The sequence below is a fragment of the Pteropus vampyrus genome, unplaced genomic scaffold, assembly GCF_000151845.1.
Source record: "Pteropus vampyrus isolate Shadow unplaced genomic scaffold, Pvam_2.0 Scaffold8, whole genome shotgun sequence".
Classification (NCBI taxonomy): Eukaryota; Metazoa; Chordata; class Mammalia; order Chiroptera; family Pteropodidae; genus Pteropus; species Pteropus vampyrus.
In genome coordinates, this window is record NW_011888789.1 from 3990775 (window position 1) to 4015766 (window position 24992).

Here is a 24992-nt window from a genome sequence, read left to right on the forward strand (position 1 = left end):
GCATCGGCAGGCTACCGGTGAGTGGGCGAGTAGGTGACTCTGCCCATCCTGGTCCCTCCCCTTTGGGTGGGCCCTGCAGGAGTGCACGGCGGGGTGGGAGCGCGGGAGGCAGAGCGCTCTAGGCGCCTGTGCGAGGGCACTTCATTACTATTTCGGCGATGGCCGAACTTCTCCGCTTCAGTAACAACCGGTCCCCGGCTTCTCGCCCCGCTCGCTGAGCGGTCTTCCTTTTCGACCTTTGGAAAAACTCGTGTTCTTTTTGGGGCCTTGGCAAGTGGCACTGAGAGGCGAGCAAGGATGCGCTGAGGGCCGCCTGGGCACGCGTCTTGGGTGCTGCGGTGGGTCCGGGCGCAGGAGCCCAGCTGCTTGGGCTGCCTCGATTTCCCTACTGCGCGCCTGCCGCCCCCTGCCGCACTTGATGTGCAGAAAGAAGCCGGACACCATGATCCTAACACGTAAGCTAGACTTGTGCCTTGCCGTTAGGCCAGCCGCGGGAGCCAGCTGCGGAAGGGACCCGCCGCGAAGGAAATGTCACCCCGCCTTATCAAGTCGGTGCCTGATATTCTTCTGTGCTTTTGAAACACTTTCCACGGTGGCTTGGAAACGAGTCGCCCGAGTTTCTTGGAGTAGGGGAGGTGGAGTGTGGGGAAAACCAGGGGTTTGGGAGGGGAGGTCTTAATCTCGGGCAATGACCCCTGGTAGCTCATTGCTTGGGGCCACGGACTGGCGCGTCGGGTGGGCTGCGCAAGGGCTGCGGGCAGGAGGTCGACCGCGACTAATGTAGTCAAGCCCAGGTTAACTTGCGACTGCGGCTGGGCACGGCTGGGGACGTACGACCGGGCGTGGGAGTGCAAGGCCGGGCGTGTGGGGCTCAGGGCCAGGCCGGGAGCTCAGGACCAGGCGACTTCCATCCCCGCTGGAAATCCCAGGCGACGATGGCCTCCGGCTCCGAGGGACGTGACACGACAGCCTTTCTAGTATTATCTTTCCTTCGGGGATCTTTCGGGGTTCGGTGCTTGATGTCCTTCACCGTACGAGTCCAAAATCAGCGTTGACTCCCTGAGAGTTTATTACTTAGGGATGCTTAGACCATAGCGGCACTTGGAAATGTTTTTCTTTTTTTTAATTGTTTGAAAGTAAATTTGTCAAAAAGTTTTAATTTCAAACCGTTTTTGTTCAGATATTTTAAGCGCTGCGCAATAACTTAGACTTAGGAAAGTCTCTGGAGGCTGCGGGCCCCTGCTCAGTGTTGGAGCTATTTGGCAAGCCCTGTGGTTTGCATGTGTGGAGCGCCTGCTAGAAAGGCTGCCGTGTGCCTTCACGTTCTGGGGCGTTGAACTGGTTTCCTAAAATGTCTCAGGGAGATGCCTGAGCCCTTGGCCTCCGAGGGGGCGCCGGCGCGGACGGAGTCCTAGCACCAGCGAAAAGTAGGAAGCACGCCTTCTGATCAAGGCAACGGCCTTTGGGAACCCTACCCAACTCTGTGCTCTTGTCTCCACTTCTTTTCAACGTCACGGGCCAAGCCTTTGATCCTACTAAAGGATTTGCACCTCTGTCTGCAGCAAACTGTCCTTGCCACGTGTAATTTACCGAGTCAATGCGCGTCTTTCCAGCGCGCGCCCGGGTTTCGAGGGACGTTAGAGCGATTGCCAGGGAGGCTGGTTGGCAGAGTGGGAATCGTCCGCAGCCTGGTAGCTGGGCGAATGTGGGAAGTGACAGGCCCTCTCTGTACCTCCTTCGTCTGCAGCATGGGGGTAATAATTGTATTTACCGCGCGGAGAGGTTGTGTGGATCAAATGAGCTAATACGAGTGAGTGTTTAGCACAGTGTCTAGTACTGATGTTCCACAAATACCTAATTTATGCTAGTTATTGTGGAAGGAAATCCCTGCATACAGTCCATCTGTACTGTGGAAAAGAAAACCTTGCCTCACGCTAGCTTTGAATGAGTCTTTCCACACCCAACATGGTTAGCAAATGGGTTCATTCTTAGGATATAGAAGCTGTTTTCAGCCATTATTGGTGAGATGGAAGAATGCAACCTGGGCACAGCCATCTACTACAGAAAGATTCACGAGGGTGGCATCTATGACGCATTTGGGTAGAAAAAAAATCACAGCTCTGGAGACAACAGAATACTGGGTCTCAAATTACATTTTTTTTTTTTTTTTCCAAACTGTTTGCTGGAAGGATGAGGAAAAATAATAGCCCAGCAGAACTCTGAATGTAAATCTATCAGCAACTCCAAGAGGTTGACTAATTCAGCATCCATCTGGACTGCAGGCTGGTCTTCCACGGAGATAATTTGCAGACCATAAGTGTAGAATTAGTGGAGACACCCAGTGCCATCTTGGCTTGCAGACCGAAGCAGATGTTCCGAGGGGTGCCCTGTAAGTCAACAGGCCCCCTAATAGAGGAACTAAAATCCTAGGGAATGAGTGTCAAATAGTTAGCAGATGTACGTTCAGAAGTTATTTCAAGACATTTTCTGAGAAAATGTTGGCGATTGCTCTTATTAAATTTTATTGTGGCATGCCAGATTTACAGCATGGCCCAAGCCTGGGTGCATATTTTTTTCATTAGCACTACTGTTCAGAGTTTAAAATGAAGTACAGCAGACTGACTTTCTCTCCCAGCTGCTTTTAAAGGTTTGTTTTTGACAAAAGCAGATTTTATTTTAATTCAAGCTGAGTGACACCTTACACCAAATTGGCCGAAGCTCAAGAGCAGGGACAGACTTGGTTTCCCAACTCTGCAGAATCAGAATAAGTAGCTCCCAACTTAAATCCTTCCCTAGAGTGGATAAGAAAAGTGGTTTTATGACTTTCATGTGTCTTAAATTCCCAATTGTAGATCTTATAAGAACACCACTTGGTCCTTAAAGAGTGAAAAGGCTGAATAGTTAAGCAGTTAACTATGACTAATCATAGGCAGCGGTACCAAGTTTGAATACGTTAGACCAGGCAAAGAGTTTTCCTATAGTTGTGAAGATGAGAGGCCTTGTTGCACTTTAACCTAAAACCTTTCTTTGTTTATCATTTGTTACTGTTCTATACTGCATTTCAAAGAGCAAAGACCAAGCATGGTTTAAGGGCATTTGTACATTAAAAAGAGATATTTAGTTGCTTCTGGAAAAAGATAGCAGATTAATAGAAAAACATGTTATGATTAAACAAGTTATTAATGTGAAGTGAGTAAAAAAATTTACACAGTACTTAAACTCTTACTTGTAGGACTAGTGTGAGCTTAAAGAAGATATGGCAGGCCCCAGTACGATGCCTGCAGTCAGAGGCTTGGTGGGACTCCAAGAGGTGGTTTCAAATACAAAAATAAGTACTTGGGTTTCCCTTGGTGTCCCCATGGAGATTTTAAGTCATGATGCAATGTTCAAATGAAAGTGGTATTTTTATGACTTAGGCGGGTAAATATGCAATTTGAAAATATCCAGGGAAGGGTGATTTGGTCCAGAAGAATGGGACATCCAAAGTACAGTGGGTGAAACAAATCATACTTTTTTGAAGAGAGCCTTGTGCTGGACAGGATGGTCCACTATTGTAAACACAAGTTTCCCATACTTAACTCTCCTTCCTAGCAACAGGAAGACGGAAATGAGGCCATGCAGAGTGAAAGAAAAAAAAGGACCCTGAACGGCTCCAGACAATGCTTGACCCACCCTAGCATTCACCCTGTTCAGCCAGAGGACTTGCAAGAGTAAAAATAACTTCAGATGTTTCCCCTTCCTCCCTGGATATTGCCAAATCACTGAAGACTGAATTCTTGGTGCTTTAGAACAGCGGTCCCCAACCTTTTGAGCACCAGGGACCTGTACTCCTATGAGATTCTAATGCCTGATGATCTGAGGCAGAGCTGAGGCGGTGATGCTAGTGCTGGAGAGTGGCTGCAAATAGAGATGAAGTTTTGCTCTCTCGCAGCGGCCCACGAGTTCGGGACCCCTGCTTTAGAACATTATAACAAAGCCTGGCCCCATGATGTAGCTGGCATCATTCTTATTTTTTATTATTGCTACTAGACTGAGTTTCAGGTGCCAAACCTGTTCTTGAAATTATAAAGCAGATCTGAGGAGAAAGGTGATTTTCATTTTTGATGTTTGCATAGTCCGATGATTAGCATTATATGAGGTGGGATCCAATGGAGGAGAAAAAAATGAATTTCTAAACCTAAGTCATTCTTCTGACTTTCTTTGGGTGCCCTTTTTGCAGGATTTACCTCTAAGGTGCTTGCTTCAGAGCAGTGAAACTACAATGCAAAGGAATGATCTACGTACGGCATTTAAGACATAAATGATTTTCCTCGTTATAGTGGTGGAGGTGAACTAATGCCCAACCATAACTGTAAATAGCCAAACACTGTCCTAGAAAGCACAGTCTCAAGTTCCTCTTTTCCAAGGCTGTGAAATTAGGAGGAAAATGCTTTTCTGGAGCAGACTTTCACAACTGTCTTTATAGCTGACTCTGTGGCCATTACGAATGGAAGAATTTGAAAACTTGAGAGTAATTCTTCTAGTAAGAAAGACAGTGCTCTAGGGTTCAAATATGTTTTCTAGGAATGGGTTGCTGGAATGAGTGCAGTCAGTGGTGTTTTCTTTCAACCTCAAATTAGTCAGAAATCTAATTAATGTAAAAAGGGTAGGATTCCCAGCTGAGAAGGGCTCTTCCTGTCTGTCTGCACTTTTCCTTGGGGGACCCAGTATTGTTAAGGATTATCATGATCAGTGGTAAAAAGCAGGGAGTATCCTGCTGGGGGTTCTTTAATTAGGTCTACTCAGTCTTAACATTTTTTTCACAAGCTATTCCCTCTTTGCCATAGTAATTCGAGGTGGACAGGAAGAAAGCCTTGCATATTTAGCCTGTATATTTTTATAATCTCTCACAAGAAACTGTCAGCCTTCTCTAGTATGGATACTCCTTTTTATTTTTTATAAATTCTCAGAATTTTGATGGGATAGTATTACTAATATAGAAGTAAAATTTATCACGTAGTTTGCTTTCATTGTCACATTGATTTTTCACAGCAACAGCACAAAGTAGATATAATTATTCCTGTTTTTTGGATGAGGAATCTGAGGCCTCGAGGATTAAATACCTGGGCCACGATCAGTCGCTGTATATGGCCAAGCAAGGATTTCAGCCAGGTATGTGTGGCTGTAGAGTTCAACACATAGAGGTGTATTTATCAGGAGTTGATTCCATCTAGGAAATGATATGTGGCTTTTGGCATCGTATAGAGCGTTGTAGTAACTATGCAGTTTCCTAGGGGACTTGTGCTCATAGGTAGGGAGATACAATGTTAGGGTCCAGGATTGAAAGAGTAGTGGCTTTTGTGTCCCTTATCTGGGGGCATAGTGAATGGAGACTTGAGCCTCTGTCTTTAACATGTAGACAAAGGGTCTATGATACCATTTTCTAGCCTCTGTTCTCTGTGCTGAATAATAACTTTCTTCACTGAAAGTATTTTAAAATAATACATGTAAGGGAAAATTTTCTCCCAGACGTCACTGAAAACATTTGAATGGCATCTTGAAAATGCCTGCCTATTTGGAAATAATGTTCTTGGTCACCAAAAGGTAAAATATTATACCTTACTAAAGTCAAGCCAAAACATAGAGGAATCAATTCTTCTTAGTCATTCATTCTTGTTTTTCATTATTGCTACTAGACTGAGTTTCACCATGGAAAGTATGCTCTTTTTTCATTCACACTTGCTTCTACTTGGTGGCCTTTTCATGTCTTCCCCCCTCCCATCCCCAGGAGAAAAATCAAAAGCTAACTGAAAGCCGAGATCAGTGAAATGGGAGTCCTGAGATGCCTTTGACACCTCCCATCCACATTTTGTTCTAGTCCCTGCCCCGCCTTTGAGTGTCCTGCGGAGAGGACTGGAGGCTGCTTCCTGACTTGTCAGAAAGGCGCCTTCCTTCTCCTTGCAGGAGTCTCTAGAGGATGTCTGTGGGACAAAAGTTTTCCACACCCCGAGGTTGTAGCATTTCTCAGGCTGCAGCACTTAGGAAATCGTAGAGGAAGAGACCTTGGAGGTGAAAAGGCGGGTGGCCCATACACTGGGCTGCACTACAGCCATATTGTGCCTTTTGTCACATTCAGGTGACAAAGTAGATAGAAGATGCTGAAACTCTGAAATCATCTTCACCTCCTAAGTCTGGAGAAATTGTAAACTCATAAAGGACAATCTCGACACAATTCTCCCATTCAAACTGTAGAGCACGGAAAAGGGATCTTGCATAGTCTTTATGCCTTTATAGAAGTCATTTCATGGGAAATTCCAGAACCTTGCAAAGGCAGCCTGGAAAAACATTGCCTCTTCCCAGCTGAGATGCAGGGAAGTTCAGTGACCAGTCCAAAGTCATATGTGAGTCGAATGGAACTTCAGACCCCTTCCTGCCTGCATGTGTAAACAAAATGATGCTAGCAACAAAATGAGGATCTTAATGTTTTTGTAGAACAAATATATCAGTTATAAAATCAGAAATGTTCCTAAACTAGATAAATGTACCTGAATCAAATTTTCACCATTAGATGGTATGTGTTGGGCAGGGGGCGGGGGCTGGGTATGACAAGCAATTTTGATGAAAATAATTCTTTAACTCACCTAAAAGACAGTAATCCTTATTTTTTCTTATACTTTTTTGGCACAAAACTGAGAAAGTCTAATTGAATAGTGTTTCCTGTTTGAGATTAGACATAAGAATGGCTACAGGTGGCTAATATCGACCAATATATGCCATGTGTTTATTTTCACTGGTCTTCTATCAGGCAACTTGATTTTCCATTTGATTCTTGGCTTTCTTTTTTCTCTTTATCAGAATGGATTTAAATGTGGGAAATAAATGGAATTCCTCACCATTTATTTTATTTCTAATTTTAAGATTTTGGAGCACTACAGTTTGCATAGTATTTTATGGGCAAAAACCGAAGACTGGGGATGGGTGGCCGGGGGCCTTAGTAGAGTAAGCTTTGCTAACATATGTAAAAGAGAGACCTGGTGTGCCTGCTAACCTTTAATGATGGAGATGGGTGGGGAGGGGGTTACTTTAGGTTTGTAACCTGGTATTTCGGCTTAAATAATAAATTTAAAAGGAAGTGGATTATATAATCTTAAAGCATCAGCTTCACTTACAGAAACAATGAGGCTCAGAATAATAAAGGCCCTTAAAATTATGTTCTTTAGATTGTTCTCTTTCTCGAAATTGTCTTCTTAATCCATGCAATGATCACCTTTAAAGGGAATGGTATTTTAAGAGCTATATCAAATCATTTTTCTTAGCAATGCAAGGTTTGAAATGCATAAATATTAGATATAGAATACTAAAACTGTGTGTGTATATGTGTGTAGTGTATGAGTGTGTATGTAAACCTGAAGCCTTTTTTTTTTTAATCCCGCCCCTGATTGAAATAGAAAGACATGATGATGCAGTGTCCATTTCCTTAAGAGTTTATTTTCATTTCAGTTGGACTTCTCTGTGCTGGGTAGTAAGTGTGAATTTTTGATTAGTTGGGAGATATTTTCTGTTCCTGGAGGTAACTGGATCAGCTCAATTCTGGAGTGCCTGATAGGACCATATTACACACAGGCTCAAATTAATACAGAGCTGTTGATTACCTTTGGGAGGGAAGAGCACATAGTTTTTGATGTGAACTATTTGTCTTTTTTTGGTGTGTGTGTTAAAAACAGTAGTTTGCAAACTCTTGAATTAAATGATCCCCAAAGGGGATTTCCACTGATTTAATTTCTGCATTGCTGGAGTTTTACCTTCTGTGTGTAATCCCAGGTATAGGCTTGCAGGACATGCCTCCCAAGGTTTCCTTCTTTCAGGACAAAACCATTTATTAAGTTGTCATCACATCATTGGGGAAAATGGGTCCTTTTTCCCCTCCTTTATATTATTTCTAGGAATGTCCTTTACTAGAAAGCAACATATCTGCCTCCAAACCTCAAGCAGGAGATAAAAAAGAAAACTCCCTTCAAACTTCCAGTTCTTACGCATACTGAAAAATAGTCCAGTGATTTAAAAGTGAGAGGACTCTTCGCGAGCACTGCAGAAGTGTGCAGAAAGTGCTCCGACCTGGGAATAAGTACAGCGAGCTCTGGATCCTTAAGCCAGTTATCTAAATTCTGAACCAGCTCGCTCATTTGTAAAGAGAAAAGATGAAAAGCTCCAAAAATGCATTTCAGCACCCAAGTCACTGATTCTGCAGAAGCCAGGATGCTGCTATCACTGAAATGCAAATAGGAAAGATCAGTAAGCAAAGTAAAGCTTTTCTATAGGCTGGTGTTTTCCTCCTGTGCAGATTAATTTTAGTTTGAGGGCTATAGGCTCACACATAAGATAAATTTTAGGGTTTTCAGTTCTCTATAATATGAACATAGGCTTCATGAGACAAATCAAGAAATTTATCTGTTAGAAAACAGATTAGATATTTTAGCAATAAACCAGTAAATTTACAAAATCGGGACTCAAAACAGTTAACTATTGATCCAGTTTTTTGAGCGAAGGAGAATGTCTCCATGTGATTGATGATAAATCTGGAAAGTTAATAGTCGATATGGAACCTATTCTAAAAGTTGTCTTAATGAGAAGGGGAACTGGCCATGAAGGAAAGAAATCACAGGGATTTGCAAAGCGTACAGCAATCCCAGGTTCTACAGATGAGAAAACAGATCCAGGGAGATTATTTTTTTAAAGCTACTTAACTGAACAATGGATTCTTTCCTGGACCAGTTTTCCTGACATGTCACAGGTAATACTTTGCCCCTTTTCTGGGATAGATTATTAGGAGTTTGGGACACTCAGATGCAAAGAGCTATTTTATATCTGAGGAAATAGTGCTGGTTGCTCATCTGGTAACCAGGCAAAAGATGTGCTTATATCTGCTCTATGGGATAACCTACTTTCCATTTCATGCCTCCCCTTCCTTTACAGTAAATACTGACTGCTTGCCATTCATTCACAAACACCTGTGCTTCCCCCATCTCTCCACTTACCTTACTCTGTCTCCTTTAGTCCGAATCTGCTCTCCTGCCATCTAATCTCCATTGGAGATCATAACTCCTCCTTAAATAAAGATGGAGCATAAACATGTGCTCAAGCAGCCTCCTCCCACCTCTGAATTCATATATGTCTTTCCTGTGGCACATCACATTCTCTTCCTTTTCTTTCTTTCTTTCTTCCTCTCTTTCTAAGAAAAAGCTATGAGTGGAATAATGCATTTCAAATTGGTTGCTTTGATAGGTAACAAATAGCAATTTGAAAATAGAATAAAAAAAGTAAGGCTGCACCACTTACTATGTTACCTGGTGAAACTTGTTTCAGTTTTATATAAGCTTATACATGTACATGTTTATTAATTTGCACACACACACACACACACACACATGCACATGTACCAGGTTACAATGTAAAATGTATTTCTTATTGTGGACCCTGATCAGAAAAATGAAGACCGCTTCACTAGAACAAAAATAGAATTGTGGCATATTTATTTATGTAATATTTACTTATCGAGCAACTAATATGTTCCCCACACTGCCGTCGTTAGGACTTTGCTTTTTCCTGTGAAGTAGGGACTCATTAATGCTGCCTGTACAGGGTCACTTGGGACTTAAATAAACACATGGACCTTAGAATAGCCCTTAGGAAACCAATTCGTCCTAAAGAGATCATCAGATACTATGTACTCATTTGTGAATTACCTTTCCATGTGGCTTCCTGCTTCACGTCCGGAACCCGTATGATTGTCCCTGATCATAGCTGGCAGCACACTTAGTAGATGTTCAGTAAATAAATATTGAGCAAAGGGGAAAACGAAGGATAATTGGCTGCACTTAAATGTATGACTATACTAGAATATACCCGAAGGTGAATTTGAGTCAGCTACTGTTAGGCCAAGTGGTTCCAGAAAACAAATTAGTATCGACAGGCCCTTCAGAAGCTTCCTAGCTGGTTTATTTCAGAATATGCACAGCACATGTTAGAATTTTTTAAGACACTTGAGAATGCTGCTAGTTGCCAGTCAAAACCTTTGCTGTGATTAAAAAACATCAGGATTTAATAAATATTAAGATGTACATACTATACTATCTGTCTTGTCCCAGCTAGAATTCATTTTTCATAGGTAACAACTCCTATAATCAGTCTCTGGCAGTTGTGTGTATTTAACATTGACATTTATTAATTGCAAAGAGAAAGAGATTCAAGTCATAGTTCTTCATTTGAATTAGTCCTCCAATTCCTTAGATTTGTATTTAAGGGATAAATTCCAGGTAGCATTTGCCTTGAGTCCTGAATTTGGTAGCATGTTAAAGAAGGCGGGAAGAATACCCACTGTGAAGACAGAGCAAACAGAAGGTGGAAGTAGTCACATCCTGCTTCCACCCAATTACTGTTGCTCAACGGGCTAAGAGCAGCGAGTTCAGCAGAGTGATGACGGGGTTGGGGAATTTCTGTCTCATTTACTGTTGAGGGGTAAGAGGAAGATAGGGTCATCTCATTATGCCAGGAAATGTGCAAATATGGCCCAATAGTTCCCAGCCATACACGAAAGGGTCTCCTGGACCTCATTCACTTAATACAACTAACCACTAAAGCTGTTTCCAATAAAAATTTCCTGTTTCCTCCTTAATACATTTGTCTGTTGTTTGCTTAGAGAAAATGCAAGTATAAAAGTATCATTGTATTTCCATTGTATTTCCATTGTATTTTTAGTTTCTGATGGCACTTTTTGCCCAGTGGGGAATGTTTTTTAAAAATTGTCATATTGAAAAATAAAAAATTTAAAATCATTTAAGAATTGTCCTCATAATTTTCACATCACCATTCACATACACTGAAGAGATCATATGCCGATTGCCAGTTAGAGGCCTCCAAAAATCAAGAATGCCCAAGTGACTGAAGTAGTGAAACATATACATGGTTTTCTTTAATATTTTTACTGTTGGTCATTGTTGTGTATTTTTTAAGGATAGAACCTATCCTGCTCATTTCTGAGTCTTAGTTGTCTCTCACTGTGGCATTTGAATGTAAAAAAAAAAAAACAACAACAACTTATTTTTAAGGAGTGATTATTTCTCCGCTTGTTTCTTCATTTGTATATCTTGGGGATGATATTAGTAATCCACGTGTTAGGATCCGTATGAGGAGTAAAGAATGAATATGTGTTAAGTACTTAGTTCCTTCACGTAATAAGCACTCAATAAAAGTTAGCCATTGATAAAATTGTGGGGAGGCATCTGGAAAGACTACCCAGAGGAGGCAGCATTTGTGCTAGGCTTTGAGGAATGAGTGAAATATGACATTGAGAGGATAGGAGAGCATTTCAGGCCAGGGAAGTCACTGTGATATGTGGGGAGGTGAGCACTAAGTTTACTTTGGCTGGTATATAGAGGAAGTACAGGGAGCTAAAAAATTAAGTTGGATGACATGTGGAGAACCTTGAAAACCATGCGGAGGTGTTTAGACTTGATTTTCCAATCAATAGATAAGGCTCTAGTGAAGTTTGTGAGGGAGAGAGAAGATCAAAACTGTAACAGGAAGTTTGATGAACCAGGGTTGGATGGATTCTCTGAGAGAAGAAAGAATTAGAGACCTGGAGTTGCAGTTAGGAGATGAGAGTGAAAGTAGTGGCTTAGATCAGAGAGGTGAAACTTGAAAGGGTATTCCCACTCTGACTTGGGTGTAGATGTCGGTTCATTTCATATTAAATAAACTGAAAAAATAGATTTTTTAAAAATCGGTACTTGTATTGTTACCATTTTCTCTTGGTAGTAATTGGAAAGGGGTGGGAATGAAGTCAACAACTTCCATTTATTTAAAAAATCAACAATTTTTTACAATTTTGACTTTTCTGATTCTGGTTTCTATAGAAACAGCAGGTCAAGTTCTCATTTGTTATACAGCCTAAGTTTTCATGAGTCAGCATTTTTAGATGTAAGATAGATATAGGCTTGTCTATTCCTCTCGGTTTTATATCTAAAAGAATGACAGATTCTCATCTATTTTAGTGTAAGGAAAGGAAGGAAAAAAGTACCTTGAAGGTACTGCTTTTTAGCCAATTAAATTGTCTGCTAGAGAAGCAAACCTTCAGCTTTTCACATCATTTTTTTCTATCCAAGTGGCCCTAAGAGGATTGAGTTTTTTAGATCAATTTTTGGTCTTTTGGGGGCATTTCATTTTCTTAGTGGTGGAAAATGAATAAGAGAGTGACAAGACAGCAGTAGGCTTTTATGAGTTCCTGAAATCACAGCAGGACCTTAAATGAGTAATATATGTGACAACACTTTGTAATTTGTAAAGTACTACATAAATAAATGTCAAGCTTTTTTAAATAAATAATAACCTTATATATCTTTCGTGCCTCTTGGCATAAAGCCATTTTAATAAGAAAATCAAGAACATGCTCAAATAGGTGGCAATATTGGCTGATGAATTGTGTCTAATTAAGGCTTGTGTGTGTGTGTGTGTGTGTGTGTGTGTGTGTGTGTGCGCGCGCGCGCTGACCTGGTGTTATGTCTGAACATAATCAAAGAAGAATAGACATTGAGAATTTCTTGTTATTCACCATTTGTCAAGTAAAACATTAAGAGAACAGGAACATTTACTTTTTTAACAATCTATTGTTAAGTGTCTGATGATCTGTTCAACAGAAATAACCACTAAATAGTCAAAAGAAGTGACTTATTTAAAATATTTTTAAAAAACAAACAGCTTTTTTCCTTTCCATATATATATATGAACAGGGGCCACAGAGACAGAGAAAAAGTAGTTTCCTCATTCTTTAAAACAAAATGTTGAGCTTTATATGTTTCTAGCAATATAGTCTTCTAGAAAATATCTATTCTTTGATTTTATTTAAACATCCTTAATTTCCTTATGAGACAAAGTATGGATATAAGTACATGAAAAAATTTAAGCGCAGGTAATTCACATTGGACAATTCTACATATTTTTTTTTTTTAATTCAATACAGACATTGAGGTTCTTACACATTTAGGTCACTTTATCTTTCACCCCCCAATTCAGTCCTGAATCTGGTGTTCAATAATGTGGCTTTTATTATACCCTGAAAAGATTCATGGAAGTAAACTTTGCCATGTCTTTCTTTCCACTCTACTGCCATAATTGTTTTTAGTTTGGTTATTGACTCATCAGAACATAGCAGATTATTTTTCTCTTTGGCCTGCTCAAAAAAAGACATTTCTACCTGCATTAATGGGTGTGAGTGTTCATAATTACCTTTCTTTAAAGGTCAAGGAACTCGTGAAATAACAGGCAAAAAATACTTTGAAACCGTAAAGTTACTAGACAAAAGTAAGATATGTATACTTCTTGTAAAATGGGCTGTCTGCCTCCCATCTGACTCAGATATGCTCCATGAAGCCTTGAATCTGGAACAAATTAAGCAATGTTGAGACATTTATAAACTCAAGAACAGCCTTAGATACCTAAGTACTCTCGTGGCCTGAGGAAGGTGGGAAAAAGAATTGAAAGAATATTCTTTGTGCTGACAGACTCATGAATGTGCCCTAGATGGCCTCTGTGAGTCAGCTTTAACAGGATTGTAAATATGTGCTTGAGTGAGTTTGAACATAGTGTGTCAGTTGCTCTTGGCCTTTCTGTTTATCAATACTATCTACAAGATGTTAATCACAGGGAAATAGAAGCTTTATTAGGCATTTCAGCCTGCCAAGATCATGGGATTTATTGACTTAATGCCCTCTGGGTCACCTGATAGCCTGGGCCTCCCTAATGTAGGATGTACCTAGAGGCACAGGGTCACATGACCAGGGCCTTTCCGGGCATCCCACTGGGCAGCAATTCTCTTCTTTTGGTCAGCTTAGTTCTCTTCCCAGATGTCAAGATGTACTTGGTGGCCTTTTGTTATGAAAAGTAAATCAGGTTAGGTCATCCAGCCTTAAAATTATTTAAAAGAAAGATGGATAATTGTATACATTTTTAAAAGTCTAAAAATATGCACAAAATATTAAACCATTTGAATTGAATGGATTATTTTTGGCATATTCATTTTCAACAGACATCAGAGTTGTATAACGAAATCAAAGTTTATTAAGGAAGAAGCATGCTGAGGTACACATGACCTAACATTTTTACCTTTCTTCTGTTCTGTTCTAGAAATCGAAGCCAAAGAAGCTTGTGATTGGCTTCGGGCAACAGGTTTCCCCCAGTACGCACAGCTTTATGAAGGTGAGCCAGAATGCCATTTATTTTTAATTAGCATAATCATATCCTTGGTTCATGGTTATTATTGATTTATTATTTATTTTCAGGTATTTTATTATTTATTTACCGATTTCAGTGATTTAAAAAAAAAGAAAACGTAGCGAGCACCTAAGACCACCACCACCAAAAACTAAAACTAGGATCTCGATAATAACATACCCACGTGCTCTTCCATTCGGTCCCTCTGTCACCCCTCTATCTACCCAAAGTCATCATCTTAAAACCTCTTTATCATTATCATTGCATTTTCCTAAAATATATTTTATAAACTTGTTTTTCCTTTATAAAAAGGGTATTGTGCTCTATGTAATCTTGTAGGATTTAATATTTTCACTTATTAAGATTCTTCCATACTCTGTGTCCCTTGTAGTTCAATTGCTTTGACTGCTGCCTAATACTCCATTGTGTGGTTACCACAGTTTATTCATATATACACTCTGGTGGGCATTTTGTTTGTTTTGCTTTTATAAACTGTACTGTTAAGAACATTCTTGTTCATTCTTATATTCTTGTGGTACATGTGCAATAACTTCTCATGCATGTATACCTAGGAGTAGAATTGCTGATATTAAGAATATGTATGTTCGATGTTATAACACAAGTTTTTCAAATGTGCTTATACCGACTTTCGCTCCACCAGTAGTATATAAAGATCCTGTCCATCCAGTGCTCTCAACACTTGATATTGTCAGACTTTAATTTTTGTCAATCGAATGGCCATAAAATGATATCTTACAGAGTTCGACTTCTGTTTCCCTAATCATTAATAATATAGTGCATGTTTCTTCATATCATATGGCCATTTGTTTTCTCTTCTGTAAAATGTGTTGCCCATTTTTCTCCGGAGTCGACTGTGCTCTTCTTAATGAATCGTAAGAGCTCTTTATTCTAAACACTAAGCTTCTGTTGGTCATGTGTTGCAGATATATTTTCCTAGTTTGTAATTAGGCTTTTCATTTTTCTTTAGATTGTCATTTGATGAAAAGTATTTCTTCTGTGGGCTTCTATGGCTTTCAGGTTTTTTTAATTAAGAAAAAATGGACCTTTTTTTAAAAAATCAAGATCTAGGCAGAATTTTTACTACTTCGTTTTCTCATCAGTGCCCTGAGGATCACTCAGGTGCTGAGGCCGAGGGCGAGCAGCTCTTCCAGTCTCCCTCATTCTCTGAGCCCCTGGCAGCCCAGCATTGGTAGAATGTACCCTGCACAGAGAGAAGACTAGGCTGTCCATTTAAATGGGAGTGTTATCATACTCTGTATGAAATCATTTAAAAAGAATTACAGTTGTGAACTAGCGAACTCCATTTTATGAGTAATTTTCAAGCAAAGGTTGGACAAATAGTGAAGCAATTCCTAAATTGAGAGTAAATTAAATGATATCCATGGCTTCTTCCAACTTGAGCATTCTTTGTTTCCTTAACTACTGAGATGATAACACTAGATGTCTCTCATTCGCTCATCCATCCATTCATCCATCCATTTAACTAGTCAACCAGCCAGTATTAATTCCAGGCCAACAAGCATGCCCAGTTCAGTGGTAGATACTACTACACATTTTATAAAAACAAAACAGTTCAAACCTCAAAGAAGACCTTTAAGGGATTGACAGAATCTCAAAAAGCAAACATAATTTCAGTTGATTTACCCTTTTCAAAAATACATCTTTTCATCAGTTAAGATGCTGTGAGATAGTCACCATGTGACAAAATCTCTAAAAGATTCAGTTGAAATGATGTCACTTAAATTTTGCAGCACGGATGTTCAACTCTTCTTACAATAACTAGCGGTTTTCAAATGTGTCGTTAGCTCTTCTCTCCTTCTGGGATAGTAACGAGCGGACTGCTTCCTGTAACGATGGTAGTAGGCTCTCAGTTGGAGCCAGGGGTCAGTACCAACCTTCTTTAACACATGAGAAAAATTCCATGAGTCCACGTTAGGAATGGACATAATGCGTGTGCGTGGAAATGCTAGACGTGACCAGTAGGTTGCCTTGAAGAGGGATGTGGAGTTGGGTGGGGGGATACTCCCTAGAAGCTAATGGAGCAGAGACCATAGGAGTCGTTTTTATTTCCCTAGCTCACTCAGCTAAATTAATTCACTACCTCATTTACAATGTCTGGTCTTTCTTATCATAGCCCTGATTGAATATATGATTTTCCCATGAAGATGGATTCAGTATTATTTTATTATTAGACTGTGTAAAATATTTTACTGTTCGTCATTTCAGAGAATATCTCCAGTTCCTTTTTTTTTTTTTTTTAAGATATTTGGTTAACCTCATGCTTATTATGATGGATGATGTTGCTTATCTTTCCTTTAGAGAGAATTTTTGACCTGTGAACATTTCGAGTATCTCTGTCCTTCAGTGGGACTTTGTGGGGAGGGAAACCAACATTCTATTAGATTTTCAATTCACAGCTCTACTGGAGATTAGGAAAGATAATTGCATTAGCAGTGGCAGTAACATGGCTGTCTTTTTGTTCCTTTTGTTCTCCTGTTTAGAAACTAAATTTCCTTCAATTATGTCCATTTTTGATGTTGATTTGCTGCCAAGCGGCACTTTCTTGTGATGTGTATGTTTGCTAAGACCCAATTCCAGTCTCTGTCTTACGTCTTCCCAAATCCTGAAATGCAGACTGCATGTTCACACGTTACATTTCAAGGTCCCTTCACATGTGCAAGTCTTTTGAAGCATGAGCCTGCTTTCGAGGTATATTGTTCTGGGCTATAATTTCTCCCTTTAATCCTGCCACTATGTGCAGGGTGCATAGAACACACACTCTACACACCAACCCACATACTCCTTTTCTTCTGGTTTAGCTTTATTTTGGTCCCTCGCAATTTTTACTTCCTGCCTTTAAACTCAAACTGGAAATTTAAATCCTAACCTGAAGCATTCTGAGATCTTCTTCTGTATGTCAATAACCCATCATCTTTTAAAAGCCAGTCCTTGCAAAAAAGAGTCTAGGCAAATAAGAGAAAAATTATCGATTTAATTACTTCATTCTTCTCTTGCATTTAGTCCTTATCTACCCTAGAATTTAAAAAAAGAATTTTAAAGTTAATTTGAATCAGGAAAGTAATCTAATATACAGCCTTGGGTACATTAAGTTAGGAATTGCTAAAATAACATAGTTGCTGTCTCATATACACTCAACAGGCTTATGAGCTTTGTAGTTTACATTTATAGATCTAATGTTATACTCTGGAAGCATTACAAATACATTCTTTAGTATCTCCCTCTATTATTTAATACTTAAGAGTTTTTGGTGTCTGTTTAAAATGAAATATAATGCAACAACCTTTGTACAGCTTTATAGTCAGTCTTGATTCTATTTACTAAGAGTTTACATTTACTAATAGCCCCTTCTTTTATTTCCATTATTTCCACTAAGCATTTTCCTAAGAGACTTTGCATATAATTTAATGAAGAGATATAATCCCGCAATACCAAATTTCATATATTTCTTCATAAATTTCTGGGCTATAGCTACTCCATTGGTCTGCCTGTGCTATCATTCAGGAAACAGTGTCAGTAATCTAAAACTCCAGACTTCAGAAAAAAGATTTGACTATAACACTCATGTTAGTTTTCAATATTGTAAAAACAGAAAAAAAAGAAAAAAGGTGTTCTTAAGCGTTATCCCTAGAAAATAAATTACTAAGAATAAAGGGCTCCATACCATCCTGTAAAAACAGTATGATAAGTTAGAAACCATAAAAAATTCAGTAGCAATCATGTATTCCCTATGCAACCCAAAAACTAGAACATTATTAATTACTCACATCTACTAACAGCCGAGTCCAGTCCAGTATGCAGCATTAGCCATTTTGGAGGCCAAAAGGATTTTTTTCTTTTTTTTTTAGGTTATAAGTAATCTTGATTTTCTGCTCTACTGACTTATCCTGTCCATTCCTGACCCACGGAGTTGCACAAGACTCTTACGCGTGATATTATAGAAGCATTCAGTAATATATAGGAAGGCCCATTTACCCTAATAGCTGGACCGCTAAAGAGGGATGACGTGCTTTTTATCTCTTGGTAATTCCAGAGCTGTTGTAAATTTCTAGTGGTTCTGCTGGTCTTCTCCTCCCTAACTTCTTCAATATACTTATCAACAAAGGATAGTGAAGGGAATTCTTACTTTGAGTTGACTCTTTTCCTCTTTTTGCTATTCAGTTCTGATAGAACTCTTCAGTATCCGAAGAGTATTGAACAATACAGATTAAGGGATTTGAAACTCTTTATAACAATCTGTTTTATAGATGGCCTTTTGTTTTAGGGAGAGTTATATAAACTCCTGAAAAGCCATATGGAAGTGCTAATATTTGTATAAAAAAGAGCATATCCTGAATTCTCTTTAGCTTTTGATGTCCTACAAATGGTTAGATTCCTTTTACCACCAGTTGTCATTGTTCTCTATTCCTTGGCCCAGTTTTCCTGGACCTCTTCCCTGATCAAATGTGAGTGAAGACACATATGAGAAAAGGGTGGGGGGAAAAGCCACGTTAAAAGGGAGCATCCTTCTGGTATTCCTTTTGGCTTAAATTATAATTTATAGCAGGGGTCTATTGCCTGCTGATTTGTTTAAAGTTGGAAGAGTGTTTTGAACTACTTATCTTTGACATGAAGAGATACCTTAGTCTCCAGACCACTTTAGATCCTAAGCTCCTTTAGGACACATACAGAGTTCTCTTAAGCTGCTTTATTTTCCCATAGCACTGGGTAGGCAATGAGGTGTCCTGCATACAGTAGGTATGCAAAATTATTTTGGAGTATTTTACCCCCTTTGCTAAACTAGGCTAATTTGGCAAGAACCTAGAGTGCACAATAAATGTATTTGTGTTTCTCTATGTATTTGTCTTTTCAGATCTCCTGTTCCCCATTGATATTTCCTTGGTCAAGAGGGAGCATGATTTTTTGGACAGAGATGCCATTGAGGCATTATGCAGGTAAACGGAAATGTTTTCAGCATTTTTTTCTTACCTTTTTTTTTTAAAAAAACAGAGTGCTTATTATTGAGATGGTTTTTGCTCTTGTTCTAACTAATTATGCCAGTTCTTTGATTAGGGTATAATGATTTACTTCATTATAAATCATAGGTCTTTTAATTAAAATAAGTAAAATCCTGTTATTTAGTATTACCTTGAAAATAGCACTGCCCTAGGAAATACTCAAATAATACCACTACATTCGATACCATATGATTGCTGAAACACCTAACTTCAGAGGGTTCTGAAACTTGGAACAGGTTTTTAAAAAGGCAATGTAATTGACTGCACATCCCCAACCAGGGGCTAACAGAATGGAAGCTGCTGTTACCTTTAATGAAAATAACACATTCAGACAAATAAATAAGGGTGGGAGGATTATGGCATATTAGAGTCAGGAAGACCATTGCTTGAATTTCAGGAAAGCTTCTCTGAACCTGTTTAGCTTTTCCAGGTACAACATAGTAACAGTAAGATTAAATAAGGCTGTAAAATAACTCAACACAGCCTTTAACATACAGTGGACGGACAGTAAATGAGCATGGATATGAAATGTGAATAAAACTGTCAGACATCCTTGTTCCTTGTGCTGGTGGATCTTCAGGCTAGGTTTTAGTGAAGTGGAAGTTATAAAACACGTAGCAGACAAGAATGAGACACCGATATATCCTCTCAAACTCTTCATGACATTTTATTCATTTTAAGTTTTTCATCCTTTGTAATTTTTCTCAAAACTTAATAGCATAAATGTTGAATTCTGGAGGAAAAATCATACCCAGACAAAATTTACATGCTGATTTGATTATAAAATTAAAATTAATTTTCTTTTAACTTCAGTATTTATTTTAACTTGGAAAAACATCATAACTTTCAGTATGCATTTCCCCTTTGTAGGCAAAGAAAACAGTGGCAGTTCTGTGAAAGTACTATTTTTTGCCTTTCTTATGTAATACAATGGTTTTTTGAAGCACAACTTAAGCAGTGGTTTTAAGGAAAGATAGGTGGAATGTTTAGAATGGTGTATGGAATGGACTAGTTCTTGTAATTTAAGAAAGAAAAAAATGCCCTATCAACCCCAGAAGCACTGTCACTTTTCAATTCCAATTATAAATGACTGCTTTAAAATGTCCAGGGTTTGTGCACATTTTCTGAAAGAAACTTAATTCCAATTCCCCCTAGTATGTAATATCATAGCTATGTCGTCTGGAATGAAAAAAAAAAATATCTTCTGGAATGAAAAAATGAAAAACTAGTGCAATCTAGGAGGGAAGAAGTCAGCGTCTGGAATATAAACTACTGCAGACATTTTTTAAATGTTTTAATGCTTAGCTGTGCAGCAGAACTAATTTCTTTTCAGTTCATCATAGGTGATAATGCACAGAAATGAGGCTGCTCATACAGTGTATCCTAGGAAATATTAACGCATTGCATCGCGTCATCCATTTCATACATTATAAGCCACTTAGTGAGTGGGCCCCCGAATAGCAGCAACAGCTTAGGAATTCCTGGGTCATAAAAATATCACTGCAGCATTGCAGCCCAAGGGTCATGATTACATCCTTGAATATGTATATACGTATATATATTTTTAATATCAATTTGAAATTTCATTTCCCTGCTCTGAGGAGAAGGGCATCCTCTGTACTTCATGATTTTCACTGGCTTTACGTACCATTTGAGGAGTTACCACCCTTTAAAGGGAAAAATCTGTGCTCCTAGATCTTTTGTGAAAAGCCTAAACACAACTAGACCTTGACCTGTGTTTGGACCCTGCAGTATGTTCTGACTGGGCTTCAGTTTTCTCTTGCATAGAAAAGTATGTCATAGGTTACCTGTGAGAATAAATGTGGTAATGGATGTCAAAGTGCCAGTAACAGCCATCGACTTGTTTGTAATGGTAAACCCAGGGGCTCTTGTCCATATGTTTATATAAATTGACTTTTCACGGAAAATGACTCTCCTTTTGAGAGGCCTAAACAAATGTTTGAGAAACAGTGGTAGCCATCTACAATGTAGTGCATCTTCCTTTGAAATGCACTGCAAGTTCTGAGCTGTCAGCAGAATAGTCGGAGATACTTGTCTTACTGATTATGTGATATTCATCTCATTTGCTGCTAGCCCCATCCACGTACTTTCTCAGCCCATGGAATTCAGGGACCAGCAAACCATGAAGCTATAATATGGTTTTGACATTCTGCCTTGTTGAAATATTTTGAGCACTTGGTTTTAAATATAGAGGTAATATCATTACGGAAACTCAGTTGAACTTTTGCTTTAATAAAATGTTAAATATTTAAGTTAATATATTTTGCTTTAAATAAAACTTTTCTTTCAATTTACTTTAAATAAAGTAATTCCTACATGGTTTTCCCTTCCTGCCACCACCTCTACCCCCAACACACAGACACAACAGATGTTACAGGTGCTCCTGTGTGCATGCTAGTGTTCTACGTAAAGATTTATTATAAACATTTTTATACTTACAGCATTTGCAGATCTTACAGCTCCTTTGGTCAAAAATCTGGTAGGAGCTGATCTGTTAATATAGTCTACTTCGGGCAGAAGACTTGTAGATTTCCTACTTTCTTGGGAATGATGATACTCTCTTAAATATGAAGTATGGTAATGACTAAAGGTTGTAATTAATGAACTACTTGTTTTTTGGGTTTTTTTTTTTTTTTTTCATTTTATTTGCTAACCGGCATTCTTATACGCACACTGGTAAGGGGTTTATTTATTCGTTTCCTTGGAGAGATTGGCTTTTGTCCCAGTCTTGCTAAATTTGCTGTATAATCCAACCCTGAAGATAAAGCCAAGTCACATTCAGTATTAATACCAGAAGAGTGACTTGCTTGTCTTGAAGCATGTGCAGACAATAATACAACCTGTGACCTACTGTTAGAATACCTCTTGTGAAATGTTCTTTGTCTCTCTGTAGCTTCTGAAAAATATTCCATATTGCTGTTTTCCTTTGGAGTTACCTCTGACTCCTGTAAACACACCCAAGAATTGCGTAAATAAGGTGATAATCGTATAATGATAAATAGATATCCGCACTATCGTCTTTGGTCTGCCTAAGCTATGTAAAGCAGCCTGCCATATAGTAGGTTTTAACTTTGTTACTATTTCTGTTCTATTAAAAGGGAAACAAGTAGTTTTTTAAAGCAATTGTACTAATTCCAAGAAAACATCTTAAAGAATTGGAACAAGTTTTTCTTCGTCAGGTCTTGGAAAATTATTTTTTTCTTTTCTCACGCTTCTTTTGTACTTCTCCCTGTTTTCATTTTGAATATGGAAGCCCAGATGCCTGCCTGCAGTGTTTTTATCAGGGTGCTTGCAGCTCCCTGCAGCAAACCTCTTGAACCTTTGCTGACCCACCCTTGAGCTTCCTCCCCCTTCAGAGCAGGGTACAAGTTACCAGCAGATAAGACTGACACATTCCTATGGAGCTGAGAGCCCTGTGAGGACCCTGGGGGGTAGGAACAACCTCAGCTTCTAGACAGATGGTGTGTATGACACCACTCATTTGAGGAATCATACTTAGGATATTAGCTGCTCACATATATTATCTTTTTTAACTTCTATATGAGGAAGGAATGAAGAAGATAGTATTTTTTGAGTGCCAGAACCACCATATTTTAGTCTTGTGGCCTCGGACAAGATCTGTGACCTTTCTCAGGCTCCATTTCCTCATCTATAAAATGAAGCTCAATAGTAATACCTACACCGTAGGGTTGTTGTTAGAACTCGAATGAAATAATAACACAGGAGGCACGGGCACGGCACCTGACCCGGAGCAAGCCCCCGACTCATCTAGCTGGAAACATTTCACATCGATGTTGTCTGTCTCTAAGTACGTAATGTCCCACCAGTGGGCATTTTTTGGAGTACCTAAGGGACAAATGATTCTCACAGAAACTCCAGGGAGTAACTCCTGGGCTTCAAATTTGAAAAGCCATTAGCTCGGTACTACCAACAGAAAAAGATAATGTTGACTTTTATAAAACTGGCCTCCTGGGTCTTTTTTGTTAGACTCTAATCCAGAGTTTGTGAAGTAAGCCCCGTCCCACATCCCCATAGGCCTCCATGCCTAGTAAACTTGGTTATAAACACCACTCAACCGTTAAAGCCCAAATGAAGTCAAATGGGTATTTGGTTACAGGTTTGATTAATGAAACCCAGACATAAGACTAACTGTAACCATTCCGGATTCTTCAAATCTTGAAAACATTTGAGAACTAAAACACTATGAGTATAAGTCATTTAAGTAATTGATGCCCCAGGGACCTTATATCCACTCACTTTTTCTTAGTTATTTGTTTTCTTTCCCTCCTCATCAACAGAATTTTCCTGAACATAGGTGCTCCGGGTTATCTTTGTTTATTCTATAAACAGGCTACCATGTAATCTATGAAATCAAAGGCAGTCTTATCAGCAGGCAAAAATACTTTCTATCCTCCTGCATGTCAAAATTGTTAGACAAGTTGCAAGAACAGGATTAGAAACGTAAAGCCTTGAAGAGGTCACATGGTCAGTTTGAATTTGTGTACATTAAATGCTCTTATCCTATGAAACGGAAGAATTGCAATTATAGGAAAAATTGGAAGATTGATGACACAAGACTACAGATACCTTAAAGGTTCATTTGAGGAAGACTAAGTAATGATCTTCTGGTGAAAGACGGGCTGTCATTCACACTTTTACATATCATTTATTCCTGCATATGTAAAGGGTTTCTTTCTTCAGCTATTTCACTATTTCCCAGTGAGGGTTGTTTTTTTTTTTTTTTTTTAAGAATTTTATTTTCAATGAAACTAAGTTATTTCCCTAATACTAAATTAACTGTTTGGCAAAGAGGGGGAAAAGTATTGAAAGTTACAATATGGCTCCTGTTCCAAAGAAGAATCTGATTCAAGCGCTTATTTTTGAACTCTAGAAGATTTTGATCCTTGAAGCTTCAATATACAAGTTTTTTAGTAATCATTTGCACTATTTCTGTGACTATACCAAATATTATTCTGTACTATGCAGAAAGTTATAAAAATAATAGGATATTAAAGAGGGCTTAAGTTTCCTTTATGTATAAGAACTCAATTTTTAAATAGGCATCTAAGATTATTACTTGTTGGAGATAACTAAAAAATGTATGATTTTTAAATATGAATTTTAATGAGATAAAACACAGTGTTTATTTTACCAACAGCTCTGCTGGGTTCCTTGGTGCTGTTACTGTTTCTATGAAAAGGAGACATCACTGGCTTTTATTTCTTGGCATGTATGGAGCTACCGAATGGCTCAAACTAGGAGTCATTGAGAGTTGTTTGCTCCGTGAAAAATAAGAGGCACCTGGCAGTTCTATACATAGCAGTGTGCCATTTTATTATATAATAGTAACATTAAATTTAAATGAAAGAAACTAAGAAATATAAAGGTATTTTTAAACTCACTTTTTAAAGACGTTTCTAATATTCTTCTATTATAGATATTAATGGATTCAAAAAAATTATTAAACATGTCAGCTGTTTGGGAAAAAGTATTTATCCACCCATCAGTGATGTCCTATCTTTGTTAATGTTATTTCTTTGCTCTGTAGGCGTCTAAATACTTTAAACAAATGTGCGGTGATGAAACTGGAAATTAGTCCTCATCGGAAGAAAGTGAGTATATAAAATGTATAATAGCATGGGAGGAAAAAGTGTAGACCAGAAACTGGATTATGTATTTTATAATAGGTTT

General features: G+C 38.6%; 1 protein-coding gene across 5 annotated transcripts in view; it reads left to right on the forward strand.

Annotated features, from left to right (window-relative positions):
- The window catches only part of LOC105299737 (rho GTPase-activating protein 7), a 41458-nt gene continuing 16466 nt past the window's right edge, over nt 1-24992 (forward strand). Inside the window, exons 1-4 of one of the 5 annotated variants that reach the window (XM_023538216.1) lie at nt 1-17; nt 14158-14229; nt 19136-19217; nt 24850-24913. In XM_023538216.1, the coding sequence (XP_023393984.1) occupies nt 24881-24913 (33 nt within the window). In that variant the 5' untranslated portion in view covers nt 1-17; nt 14158-14229; nt 19136-19217; nt 24850-24880. Of the gene's footprint in view, nt 18-89; nt 456-481; nt 549-14157; nt 14230-19135; nt 19218-24849; nt 24914-24992 lie in introns of those variants that run through there. The other 4 variants (XM_011371628.2, XM_011371636.2, XM_023538212.1 and 1 more) reach the window with 4 other exon arrangements.